The 12,990-nt window shown below is 47.3% G+C and overlaps 1 protein-coding gene across 1 annotated transcript in view; it reads right to left on the bottom strand.

Moving 5' to 3' along the window:
* Positions 1–2,141: 2,141 nt before the first annotated feature.
* The window catches only part of LOC119097159 (F-box only protein 21), a 13,335-nt gene continuing 2,486 nt past the window's right edge, over positions 2,142–12,990 (bottom strand). The window contains exons 2-9 of the mRNA XM_037220218.1: positions 8,598–8,792; positions 7,874–8,105; positions 7,239–7,387; positions 6,413–6,548; positions 5,914–6,105; positions 4,650–4,781; positions 3,908–4,013; positions 2,142–3,489 (exon numbers count right to left, since the gene is read on the bottom strand). Of these exons, the coding sequence (XP_037076113.1) occupies positions 3,143–3,489; positions 3,908–4,013; positions 4,650–4,781; positions 5,914–6,105; positions 6,413–6,548; positions 7,239–7,387; positions 7,874–8,105; positions 8,598–8,792 (1,489 nt within the window). The 3' untranslated portion in view covers positions 2,142–3,142. The remainder of the gene's footprint in view (positions 3,490–3,907; positions 4,014–4,649; positions 4,782–5,913; positions 6,106–6,412; positions 6,549–7,238; positions 7,388–7,873; positions 8,106–8,597; positions 8,793–12,990) is intronic.

The following is a 12,990-nucleotide window of genomic DNA, read 5'->3' as shown; positions in this document are numbered from 1 at the left end:
CTCCGTCCACTCGCTCGCTCCCCTTATACGCCGGGGGAGTGACCGGCCGAGCCAAGTGAGAGTGTCCGCGGCTCAGCACTGACTGGTGACTGACAAGTGACTTCCATTAGGATGGACGAGGCCATCAAGAGAGCGGTGATCAACGCGGTGACGCAGGGAAACCTCCCGAATTCTGTCAAGGAGCAGGTGACGGCGACCGTGGCCGAAGCTGTGGTCGATAAGTGAAAAATGCGCCAGTGCTGCCATCTCTCAACGAGTTCGAGATACTACGAGTGGTAATTTCGCATGGCTCATTTGACAGCACGTCAACGTCACACAAACGTTCCACGATGCAATGAAAGAATGACGCACTGAAAAGAACAGTTACCAGATATAACAGTTTTCTTATCTGGAGCGGTCTATGCCACTCCGTATCAGCCGCTGCCACTTAAAAGCACACTGATGATTATAAGCTTGTTGATTGCATCCTATGTGATGGTTGCTTCAATCTCATGAAATCTGGCACCTTCCTTTTAACTAGTACAGCTAAGATTTTTCGATGAATTGTTAATTTTGTCTCGGATGAGGTAAATTTGGACCGTGATCATCAGTGCAGATAATACACACGCAAACCTAAACGCATTTAATCACTTCGTTGATCAACAAAACAACTTTGTGGTCCCGTAGTTAGCAAATGCTCTCTTAACCAGTGATCTCCAGTGCGGGGAAGCTAAGCCCAGTTTTTCCTAGCGTTGTGCATCACGTTTGTTTCGAATTAAAGAGTCACTATTCCATCAGTCCCGATTTCTGTGGTTGCACTTGGTAAATCATGTGTTGCTATTTTGTTTTACACGTATGATTTCACTCTGGATTATCACTTCAGCGCATGATTTATGTGACGGGCAAACTGATGAAATGTTCCCGTTTTGCTAGTGCCCTAAATCCAGCATTGGCTCGTGCGCTTGGCCCACTAACGTGGCTCGGCACGAATTGCGCGGAGTTGTAGATGACGCCACCTACGGTGGTGGCGCTAACTACGGTGGTGCTGCCGCCTACAGGTGACGCTGCCTACAGATCGGGTCCGTTGGGGCAATGTCGTCAAAGCGCAAAAAGCGGTTCTTTCTCGTGACGATGCGCTTGGCAGCGTGACTAAGTGCGCAGGGGACACAATGTATTCGCCCCCCCCCCCTCCCTCTGACACTGAAACTTGATATTGCTTCACCTTTTTAACACGAAGGTCATGACTTAGGAACCTGAAACTTTGACCTGAGTGACTTAACGTACAGGTCAACACGCCTCGTTAGTCTGGTATCTAGTTTACGCTTGGTTTCCTCTATTCCCCCCGCCCCCAGCCCCCTACTCTTTGATCTGTTCATCCTTATCGACCACAGCTTCGGCCACGGTCACCGTCACCTGCTCATTAACAGAATTCAGGAGGTTTCCCTGCTTCACCGCGTCGATCACCGCTCTCTTGATGGCCTTGTCCATCCTAATGGAAGTCACTTGTCAGTCACCAGTCAGTGGTGGGTCGCGGACTCTCTCACTGGTTTTGGCCGGTCACTCACTCAGCGTATAAGGGGATCAAGCGGGTGGAAGGAGCACGTAACGTGCGATCCGACTGGGGCGATGGTCACAGGTAGCCTGATGCCATTTGCCATGGCGCAAACTTTCCGTAGTCACATACATGAGTGCCTACTATTTGTTTCTTTTGAATTGTTCGCATTTTTCCTCACGCTCGGACATCTGGTCGCAACGATATGTGCACGTTCAAAATGAAATAAGTACTTAACCGGCAAAGGCGCTGAAGACATGTGATTTCTGGCCAACGAAGTTTACCGGGCCTGCGCCACCGCTCGTAACGCGAGTTGTGAGGCCCCGCACGTGCCAGTAATTTCGCCATGCACGACTTCTGCTTGTTGAAAATTACCGAAGCCCTACGTAATTCTTTCAGGAATTCATGTCAAACATGATGGAGAGCAATCCATGCTGACGCGCCGCATCATAGGTCATGAGCAATATCGGTGCTGTCTCACTGCTTATAAAAGCGGGCCTTCAGTGTATTCAAATCCGCCTTGCATTCATCTCAGGAAAAATGACATCGATTTATTAGTATATTGCGCACGCATATACACATGGTTACACATCTTGCAGGGCTTCGTGCCATATGACGCACGCAAAGCCCGAAGTCGCTCCTTTGCAAAACTGCGTTACCAACGGCACGTGGTACCTACCACCGACAAATGTGCATGTACAGGACACAATTATCGGCGAAAATGAAGGCACAAGACTTTACAACATATCACAGCTATGCAAGTAATAGCCCACGAAGCCCTAAGGCACAGCAAGGAACACATTTCAACGCCTAAACAATTGACTATACATCACTGATGAGCCTTCCCACAGCCAAGGGCGAAATCACTCGTAACATATCACTCATATTATACAGATGAATGTAGAAATGGCACATGCGCATACTTCTAAAGCTCGTATTACATACAAAACTGATGGCACAGAAAATTATCACATACAACTGTAGGGGCCTGAGAAACAGGATGATCACGTTACATCCGCAATCACCAATTGCCTATCTACCGCCGATAAATGTAGATAAACAGGACACAATTATCGGCGTTAATGAAGGCACAAGACTTGAAAACATATCACAGGTATGTAAGCAATAGCCCATGATGACCTAGCAATGAACACATTTCAATGCCTGAGCATAGATATGAACAAAGCAATGGACACATTTCAATGCCTTAACAATTGACGAAATATCACTGATGAGCTTTCGCACAGCCACCACTGCATGCCAGGTACGAAATCATTCGTCACATATCACTCATGATACAAACAAATGTACGGGTGGCACATGCACATATTTCTCAAGCCGGCATGACATAAACAACCGATGGCACAAAAACTATCACATACAAATGAAGGCACCTGAGAAACAGCATCATGACGTTATGTCTGCAAGCACCGACTGCCTGGGATAAAAGGCGTCAATACAGCGTGACAAATCACAGTGAAATGCCATGGGTTAGATGCAAACAAAACACCTGCACACAAATATGCACATATGTACAGCCATACAGAGTTACTGAGGCAGCTGAGGTATTCAGAAAACCCCTGTGATTTTCCGCACAATTCAACGCACCCATCAATGGTCCACCGGGTCACAGTCACCGGCCACGGCAACGTCATCAGTGTCCTCCTCATCATCTGAGTCCTCGGCAAGGATCTCTGGCCAAACGCCCATCCACACTGTGGGAGGTGCCCGTCTCCATTCTTCCTCTTCATCCTCAACGTCGTCTTCCCAGTCGCTGTCGCTGCCATCTATCGGAGACTCCACGAAGCTCGTTTTTGACTCATGCTCACGCCGCGGCTCGGGGAAGAGAATGGCCAGCGGAGCGATCGGCTCGTACCGCTCCCCGTCGAACCGGGTGAAGAAGCGTCCCACTTCCTGATGATCGATAGGCTGGGGATCTGGGGCCAGTTGCAGCTCCTCTGCAATGATACATCCACTTCTGTTAGTGGCAGACAGAAGGGGCGCTCTACACAAGAATGGGTGCAAGATATATTGCAAGTTGCTGTGATTTGTAGACAGCCCAACAATATTTTTTCAACAGCAGCTAGGGGCGTGGGCTGCACCACATAGTGCAACGTCCAGTTTGGCTGTGTAATGTAGAAATATTGGAACTTATGAAATAGCAATGAATACGAATCAGAGCAGATATTCCGAAAGCTCCCATGTAGACATCATCAATAGTCAACTCAACATAGCACCTTTGTGGTGTACATAAAGCTGGTCCAATGCACCCAAACAAAATATGCCAGCGCTCTGCTCGTAACTGACATACTGGTGGGATGTCAGTGTAATGTACTCCAAATCGGTGCACAACATTTACTCGGGGAGCCTGCTCACCTTCAGCCATGCATCCGAAACCGTCACCCTCCATCAGCAAGTTGTAGAAAGGTTGCTTTTCTCCCCGCTCAAGTCCGGAGCAGACGCGGCTATGTGCTATCCAGTCCTGCAAACACCACCAACCCCGAGTCAACACAATAACTCACACCACGTGGCCGTCGTAGCAGATGAGAGCGAGGGGAAACCGTGAGGCTTCGTGGAAATACTGGTAAGGAACTTTCACGCGTCAAGTGAGTTTCAAGGAATTCAAGTGACATCCGTGGCAAATTGGTACGCTACATGCCCATCACTGATGCACCGATTTCTACCACCAATCAAGAAGGGGAAAGCCCAGAAGGAAAGACTGACACAAATGCAACATGCCTGTATGAAACAGAAAGACACATTTGTGATACGACAATGGAATGCATTGAAAACGAATTATGTGAATGGCAGACAGGACATTGCAAAACCATAATTGACCATATTAGATACTTTAAACCCAACATGCTGAAGACATTCCACATCCCCTCTTTCAAAAAAGATCGCTGTTGGCAAAATAAGGACAGCACTAGTCACACAAATAAATATTTACCAGGCCTTCAGCGACTTCCTTTCTGTGGAAGAAGTGACAAAACAACAAAAAAGTCGAGATGACTTCTCAGGCTTTGCCACTTAACTAGATCAATTCTTTACAAAACAGTACAAATGGGGTCAGACATGGACTGGCCTGATCCTGTCACTCCATTTAAACCGCTCGTACCTGTGAGACCTCGTAGTATGGTGAGCAGCCGTACACCACTGCCAGGCGCTCGTCGCCGTACGTGACGACGTCACCGACGCCGAACTGCCTCGGATAGTCGCCCGCTGCTCGGTCCGCCGCGCGGAGGTTCACCTGTAACACCGATGAAAATACTGACGGCGTTGCACACAACCTCGGAAGATGATTGAGGGGCATGGTATAACATGAGTAGCGCGACACAAAACATAACTGAAAAGAAATGAGCTGAGATGGCAGTACCGAGCATCACCCAAACCAGAAACAACAAAAAGGGAAAATAGGGCATCCACAAATCCTTGAAGCAAAAAGCTCACACGCACAAAACGACGTAACAACAGCACATCTGCATCACACTTGTATGCTGATGATGCTTAGACATGGGATTAAACATGCTCCACAACGGAATTTAGCCAGCGGCATTTAGCATTCAGCATTTTAACGTGCGTTTGCAAAAACACGTACACTTGACTGACCACCATGCATGCATAACATAACACGACACACAACAGCACCACGGAATCCAACTGCACCACTCACACGCGTACGCACAGGCACGCTTCCGCATTACGTTGGTGAGAAGCTACAGGAGTAACTTCACGCATCGGCAATTTTATCAAATCCAGTTTATTATTATTACCAGTTCGTGGACTATGGCCTCTTGTTCATCCAGGGAGAGCGTCAGCCGTTTATACATCCTCTTGAAGTGCTTCATGAGTGCTTCCAAGCCACGCCTCTCGTTCTCCGCCAGTAATACGCCGTTAGCCTGGATGAATTGCTGCAGATAGAAGGCAGTGAAAATAAAGTCACATCAGATTCCCTCATTGTATCGCCACGTGTTTTTTTCTGACACAATTTTGGACGCAACGCACAGCCCTCGATTGCGAGCCATGTACGAATTCGATATTTTCGTGAACCAAAGATGAGGCTAAAACGTCACCTTGCAGACGTCCGATCACATCTACATCTTACACAATTATTAGGCACATAAAAGTAAACCAGACGTGTACTTCCGACAACGGTTGAAAACAAGTGCCAAATGCCACGAAAAGAAGGCGCGCGACACCGCTGTGCCATCGCTGCCCACCTCAGCACCGCCTGATGAATGAAATCGACGAAGACGATTGGTCGAAGCCGAGGCTTTCTAGACGATTACACATAGCACACATGCTGGGTTAAGCGATTCATGCATGCTTCTTAGATTGCACGTGCTGAATGTTAAGGTCTAGCGTCATCAAGCACCACTGACCTGCAGCAGGCGGCGTGTGTACATCGGTCTGGAGCGAGCCACAGCGGACATCAGGTCGTCGAGCGCAGCCATGTCCAGGCGGTAGTCGCTGCGAGCCCAGCAAGCCAGTGTCTCAAACGACACCAGGTCGAAGCCAGTCTCTGGCCGGCGGGCTTCTGGATGGGTGGCGCCATTGATCAGGCGGCCCAGCAGCTGCCAAAAACAATGCATCACGTAAGATATGGAGGGACATCATACTGGCACCACAGCACACTGAAGACTGTACACACGGTAGGACTTATCACAAGTTGTAGCGGGGCTGCTGGTACTCACAGATTCATATAAGAACAAAACACCCTGAACCTCAGACTCTGGTGCTTTCTCTGCACGGTCCCTTTGCCAAAGGCAGGCATATAACTACTCGTTAAACAAAACGGCAGATTGTTCAAGAAAAACTCCACGTACTCTACATCACAGGGCCTGTTCACCCAGAGTTTGCAACATCAGATGCATCACGTACCCCTGCTCTGGGGAAGGGTTCCAGCATCTGAAGATCCATGTCCGGATGTACAGCATTCAACTCCTCCAACACCTGCTCTCTGGATAGCTGCATGCCGCGACGGACAACGTCGATGAACAGGTACTCTTCACTGTCCCTGCGTGAGGAGCAGCACGTCAAGACATCGTGCACAATGAACTGCATGCATTGATGCACGCATTTCGTCAATTGCAGTACATCAATGTGCAACAGACAACTTCAGTCACAAAGAAACAGGCAAAAAAGCGCAATCATAAAAAGGTAAACAAGACAAGACCAAACAAGACAAACACCGCCGGTGCACAATTGTTGCATTTCCACAAAATGACAACACATCATGCATCAATGCGATTGGCTTCATACAATATGGATGCTACATTTAGGAAATGAATATCTATTTTTAAGGAAATGATCAATGTCATTACCCACAAATCATACGTAACACCACGTCACTATTTTGGCTTCCTTCCTCCGTACCGTAGTTACCGACTGCTCCAAAGAAAATTTTATAGGAGCAGATATAACGGTGAATTTGAAAATTTTAACGAACAATGAAGTGATGCGCTTACCAGGGCTGATTTCAAGAATAAATGGCTTTGTTGAAAGAAACAAACACATCAAAAGGCAGGCCTTATCATGAAAAATGCATCAAAATCTTTGGCATCAAGTAATTACAAAAACTGGTGAATAAATGCACGTCGTAAAGGCAGGAACACCCAAAAAGACGTGACTTGAGCAGCCAGTCTGTCTATTTAGCGTCAATGGTGCCAGAAGACCCATTCCCCATGACCCTTACGACAATGCTTACGTTTGGTGCCAGCAGATCATCGAGCTATGCGGGAACTGCACATTGTGGAGGTTGACACCCAGCATGCCAGCTACCGAGGAGTAGACCGTCCCCATTACAGTCTGCGTCCCGGAGCCGGCGCAGTGGAGGTGGCGACGAAGGTAGAGCACCTGAAAAAGGAAACAGCAAGCCATTTAATGCATTGTGCTGGAGGCAACAGTAGTAACCTGCACACAACGAGAGCAAACGGCCCATCACACCATTCAGTCACAGAGCCAGTAATATACTACAAATCGGAGATCGCACTTGCTGAAATCAAACATCGCCTATTAGAAACGACCACATTGGCGAGCATTTTATCATGTCTACCATGGTCAGCCGTCAAAGTCAACAATCTTCACGGAGACTCTGGATCTGTGCAGACATCGCAACAGGGTGTTCGGTGTTAAGCCATCTGACAGGAGCCGCATAATGAACCTTACGACGAACCGGCGGAAACGCATGACTGACAGTATGCTTCGAAATTCACAGCCCCGAACGGAAAAGAACATCAGGCAAAACAGGTCAGAAAGAGAAGACTGCGCTTGTCCTGTGTGTGATTTCACCTACCCCAACGTCCAGGAAACATTGATGAATATTTAATGCAGTACACTCACCAGTGTGTTCAGCTCGGCAGTCGGTGCGTACGCCGGCTCTTCATCCTTCATCAGGGCAAGCTGGTCATACAGCACGACGTTCAGCACGTCCAGGAGCAGCAGTGTCTGGTCGTCCGTCCACAGCGTAGGTCCGAACGGGTTCTTTTTGCACGTATCCCAGGCGGCGGCCGGGTGCTCCGGGAGCTTCCGACGAAGCTCGTCCAAAACCAGGCCGGCGACCTTCATGTAGCAGCTGTAAAAACCACGCCAAGTCAACGCTCGCATGTACGCATGAAAGGTCGTCTTTGTTCACGGGGGAAGGGGAGGATGGAGACGAATGTTGCAAAGCTAAGACTGTATCCAGATTTGAGATTAGTGCCTTGTATCCCGTTCCTCTGGCGAAAACCACGATCACATTGGCATACTAAGTTTGACCTAGCTATTTGCTACACCATGCGTCAAGTCCTGTTGATGCCCCTGTAGTAAAAACACAGCGCAGTGTGGCATTTGACTAGAGAGCGACAACATTGAAAATGCCATAACCACTGGTAACAGACGCCTGCAGTCAGCTATCATCGGCACAGATAAACACAGAAAAGAGCTGTGAGATTAGTTGCATACTTGTGCCCATCAGAAGGAGCTACATACACATTAGAAACACAGTCGAGCTGGCAAAACATGTTCGTGCCAAACTTTCAATTTCCGCATGGAGATCGAGCATCTGGTAAGGATATGGGAGACTCACGTCTTAAGACTGGACTCTCGGTTGTTGGTTTGCTCCGGAACCATCCAGAGGCTCATCAGATAAAAGGCTTCGGGCACGTTCACATGCTGCGCTGGGCGCTGCATGTACTCCCGGAACATGGGCAGCAGCACGACGTCTCGCTGGATCTCGCGGAACAGCATCCGCGCATAGTAGCGCAGAGACAGGTCATCATCCCTGCCAAAGAAGGCTCGAATTACACATATGCCTAACACAGCATCTGTCCACTCCGGAGACCAGTTGTGATGTCAAAGGCTTATAGATGAGAAGCGGGCATTTGAAACCAGTGTTTGTGGCCGAATCGGATGCAAATGCTCGTGCGCGCCGTAACATCAGTGTGAGTCGCAATTTTTTTCAGTTAGGACAAAGAGGGAGAAAAGGCTGCAGCCAGGAGTGTCACTTCTTATATCTTTTCGGAATGCCCGATGCAACTAATCCTGACATAAGCCTCCCCGCCTAACCTCACAATACTCCTTTCAGCCTTGGAATGCCAGTGAACAAAGAGGGAATACTTGGCCATATAGTGAAACAACAGCTATCTTGTCTAATTGGTACATGTTGCAGTTTCCTAAACGCACCACTAATGCGATCATGGATATCATACACCACTCATCTTCGTCTAGGTACCTAGTGGCTTGTCACGCTACCCGCTTTACATTTTAAGCCACCCGGCAAATGTTTGACCCGTTTTTGAAATAATACCGTCTGGATTTTGATCAAGAACAGCTAACTCCAAAACGTGGCAGCTTTGAAAATCGCGAGTGGCCTTACTAAAAGCTAATGCATGTTTCAGTGCTCTGTGGCCGCGTATCTCCCTCACTTGCTGACAAGTGAGGGAGAGAGACACCAAAATGGATTTTTTTGGAACATATCTGGATATCACAAACAGTTAACGTGCACATTCCCGACAAACCAAAATCTCGTTGTCAAAGCATATGCATGTCAGTGCAAGCATTTGTTGGAGTTCGCAGTCATTTTGACCGGATTGGTTTTCTAAATTTTTATAGCGCTGAAAATTACTTTTAAAAGTTTTTGAAGAGTTCTCAAAAGTTTCGAAAAAATCAAAAAGTGTGAAAAATAGAAGTTACTAGAAGCTTCCGAAAGAAGGTTCGGAAAGCTTAGCGCTGCACTGCAACGCCTAATTTTCCTCTGCAGTAGGCAATTAAATAGCGTATCATTTGGCATTAATTTTAGGTTTGCGCTGCTTAGGATTTTTGAGATTTTATCCAAAGCTTTTCAATCGATGGATTTCTGAAATCAGAACTCACACTAAGTGGTGTTTGTTGGCTTAGCACTGACCTATGGGCTCAGATCGTGCAATGCCAGGGCATAGGCAGAAGTTAACGGTGAAAGTTTTCCGTACCCCAACGCCCAAGGTACCGTAAGAGTCATTTTATTTGAAATCAAACTCAGTATTTCCAAGTCACCATTGCATTCACGACGTGCTAAGAGCGTCACTCAAATTTTATTTATTCTATAAGCCATACGGCTATCAAGGCCAAGACACATATAGTTGTCGAGGCATTTGTCTGGCGTTTGTGAGCGCGTTTCTAGGTATAATGGCCATCAATCGGCGCTCAATCAATGTGGAATAAATTGTGACGTAATCAAACAATGGAGCATTGAGGAGCATATTTACACAAGAAATAATTGTGCCGTCTGCAACAATATTTATCATTCAAAAAGTATGCCAAATGTGGTAGGTGACGTGGTTTCATCATGTCTAATGATTGCTTCAAGTGTGAAGCATCCCTTTAAGGCCGCTTATCTAGATCATGGCCCGTGAAATTTAGCCCGTGACTATCAGCGAACGCAACCTCTAAGAACTCGTTCAATCTCATGCCAGAACGGAGTGTTTTACGAATTAGTTCCGCATACAGTGAGATGTAATAAGTTAGCAGTACTATAACTTTATTTAACATTGGTGATGCATGAAGGTCAAACCAAGGGGAAAATGAACCCTTTTTTAAGGTGGAGTGTACTTGGTGTGGTAATTTGTGGTGCTCACTTTTGAGGTTTTACTAACAGGGATTGTAAGATGATCTTCCATGAAGTTCGTAAAATTCAGAGAATGTCATTGACCTAAAGTGACAAAATGACAAGGACCAGCATTTTTTTTCATCAGCATGCTACCTTTTGTTCTTTTTGACGTTTCTTAATATTACAGATCCTAAGCAATGCTGCATTCGGTCACCATGATCATCTAAAGATCAAGCAAGGCCCCAGATCTAAAATAAATGCCAGCTTCGTTTTGCTCAGAGCAGGTATTTATGTTGAAGACACTTCCATAACGAGTTGTGGTTGTACCTTTAACACCGATCGGGAGTTAAGCATTGTTTGATCTTGTTTAACACGAAGGTATGGCCTAGGGGCCTGAAAGCGTGACAAAATTTAGTTCGCATACAAGCAACCGTATCTTGTGAAGTTGGTTCTTGTAGTTTTTGTTCTTTTTTATGTCTCAGGCATCGAAATTGACCCGCTCCGAGCACGTGGCGTGTGACCGGCCACCCGGGAACAGATTAACATGTGCTTGGGTGTGGGTGTATTTCACCCCCTCCTCGCCCCCCCCCCCCCCAATATTTTACGGAATGATTCGTGCACAGCGCGGCGCAGCCGCTCCCAAATATCCGATACAGTAGACAAATGTATAGCGGATTTTCAGTGTCAGCAGTTTAGTTGTGCCTTGTAAGGGTGCTGTCCTACCGCTAGTGGAAATCAGGCCGTGGGTTCAGCGACGACAGTATTAAAGGAATCGTTCCATCTGATTTAACAGGAGGGCGTTAAAGAAAGCCATACATCTCGAAGATAATTTCTTAGGCAACATAAGAACTGATGAATTCCAATAGCTCAAGGTCAAGGACAAAGGCTAGACGAAGTTAAGAAATAGTTTGTTTGTTGCCGCAACTTAATGTGTAGGATAGTTTCTTGTGCTGTTTTCAAGTTCTTGAGAGGAGGAACCACATTATGCACCTTCCACACGGTTTTTAAGTTCATTTAAGTTCAGAAAAGACTGCGTACCTAGAAATCACATGGGAACATTTTGTTTTTAGGAGCATACCACCTAGCATAATTCTTAATGCACCTTCAAGTGCAAAAATTAGAAGGTTTTGAAACTTTTGGTCACAATTAGCCTACAAAGGTCGAAAAATGTCGTTAAATGTAAACGTGCACCAGATGACATTTTCTTAGCACCGGCATCATCTAGATTCAGTGTTTGCATCAGACGGTCTTGTCTCATGGAAATAGGCGGGTGTAGGGGAGGGGGGGGGGGGAGGGGACTTCGGGCATCGATGTGAAACTAGACATTTTTGCTCCTGTTTGACCAGATTGCCATGATCTAAGAACCTTAAATCTTAACACATATGAGTTCACACAGAGCTCAAAATACCTTTTGAATTCAGTTCCTTTAGCTTTCTTGCTTTCCGAGATCTCAGGGTGACCAGCTTGATCTGCCCACCCGAGCAAAAGGCATTCGAACGGAATGTGTTAACCCGTCATTGGTGGGGTTCGAATAAGTGTTTGGTGGTGGCGGCGAGTGACACTGTGTTAAATGATTCGAAAAATGGAATTGAAAACATGGAGATTGCAATATGTTCAACAAACACTGCACGAAAAGCTGATAGCAGGATGTCAGTGTGTCATAGTACATCAGACACAGACATGAAGGTCATAATTAAACATTTGAACATGTCGCGTAACTAATGACCCTGACGTAACTGGAAACCAAATATGCCGAATTTGTGTTCGAAAGCGTTAAGAAAAAATAAAAAGAAAACCTACATGACAATTCGGCAACAAAGCAGCAGTGAGATATTACGTTAAACTTTCACTTACATATTCAGGTGGAACGCTGCACTACCCACAAAATGTCCTTTACTATACGTACGCGATCTGTCGACAGCCCTTGGTGCACCGGCAGCCCAACGGTGACAGAGAGCGGCGGTTTACGGAGCTGGCCTGCGCGCACAGCGGAACCCATCTGGACCGATTACAGCCCGAGCGGCCGGCACGCAGTGTGTGGCTGGCGGTGGGCCGCCGCCAAACGACCTGCCACCGGTAGAGGCGCTGTCAGGAGCGCGTGAGGGCTAGAGACGGTGAGGACGGCTGCAGGCTCACGGGTCAGCTGTGCGACGGGATGGGGACAGCCGACTAGCCACCAGCACGGGCGTTATCCGGCACCTGGTACCGCTGGCAACAACCTCCAGCGCCATCCAACAGGTTGCGCTTACCAGGCATGCCGGGTCAGACTAGTCACGCCGGGGTCGCGCGGGGGCAGCGAGCAATGGCGGCGTCAGGTATACTCGAGCAGAAGGCCATGGAGTGCACGAAACTGTTCTCGGCAAAGGAAGGCGTCTTGGTTTTTGTTCTCTACGTT

This window comes from Pollicipes pollicipes, unplaced genomic scaffold (genome assembly GCF_011947565.3).
Source record: "Pollicipes pollicipes isolate AB1234 unplaced genomic scaffold, Ppol_2.1 Scaffold_4295;HRSCAF=5057_pilon_pilon_pilon, whole genome shotgun sequence".
Taxonomy (NCBI): Eukaryota; Metazoa; Arthropoda; class Thecostraca; order Pollicipedomorpha; family Pollicipedidae; genus Pollicipes; species Pollicipes pollicipes.
This window is presented reverse-complemented; position numbering and strand designations above follow the sequence as displayed.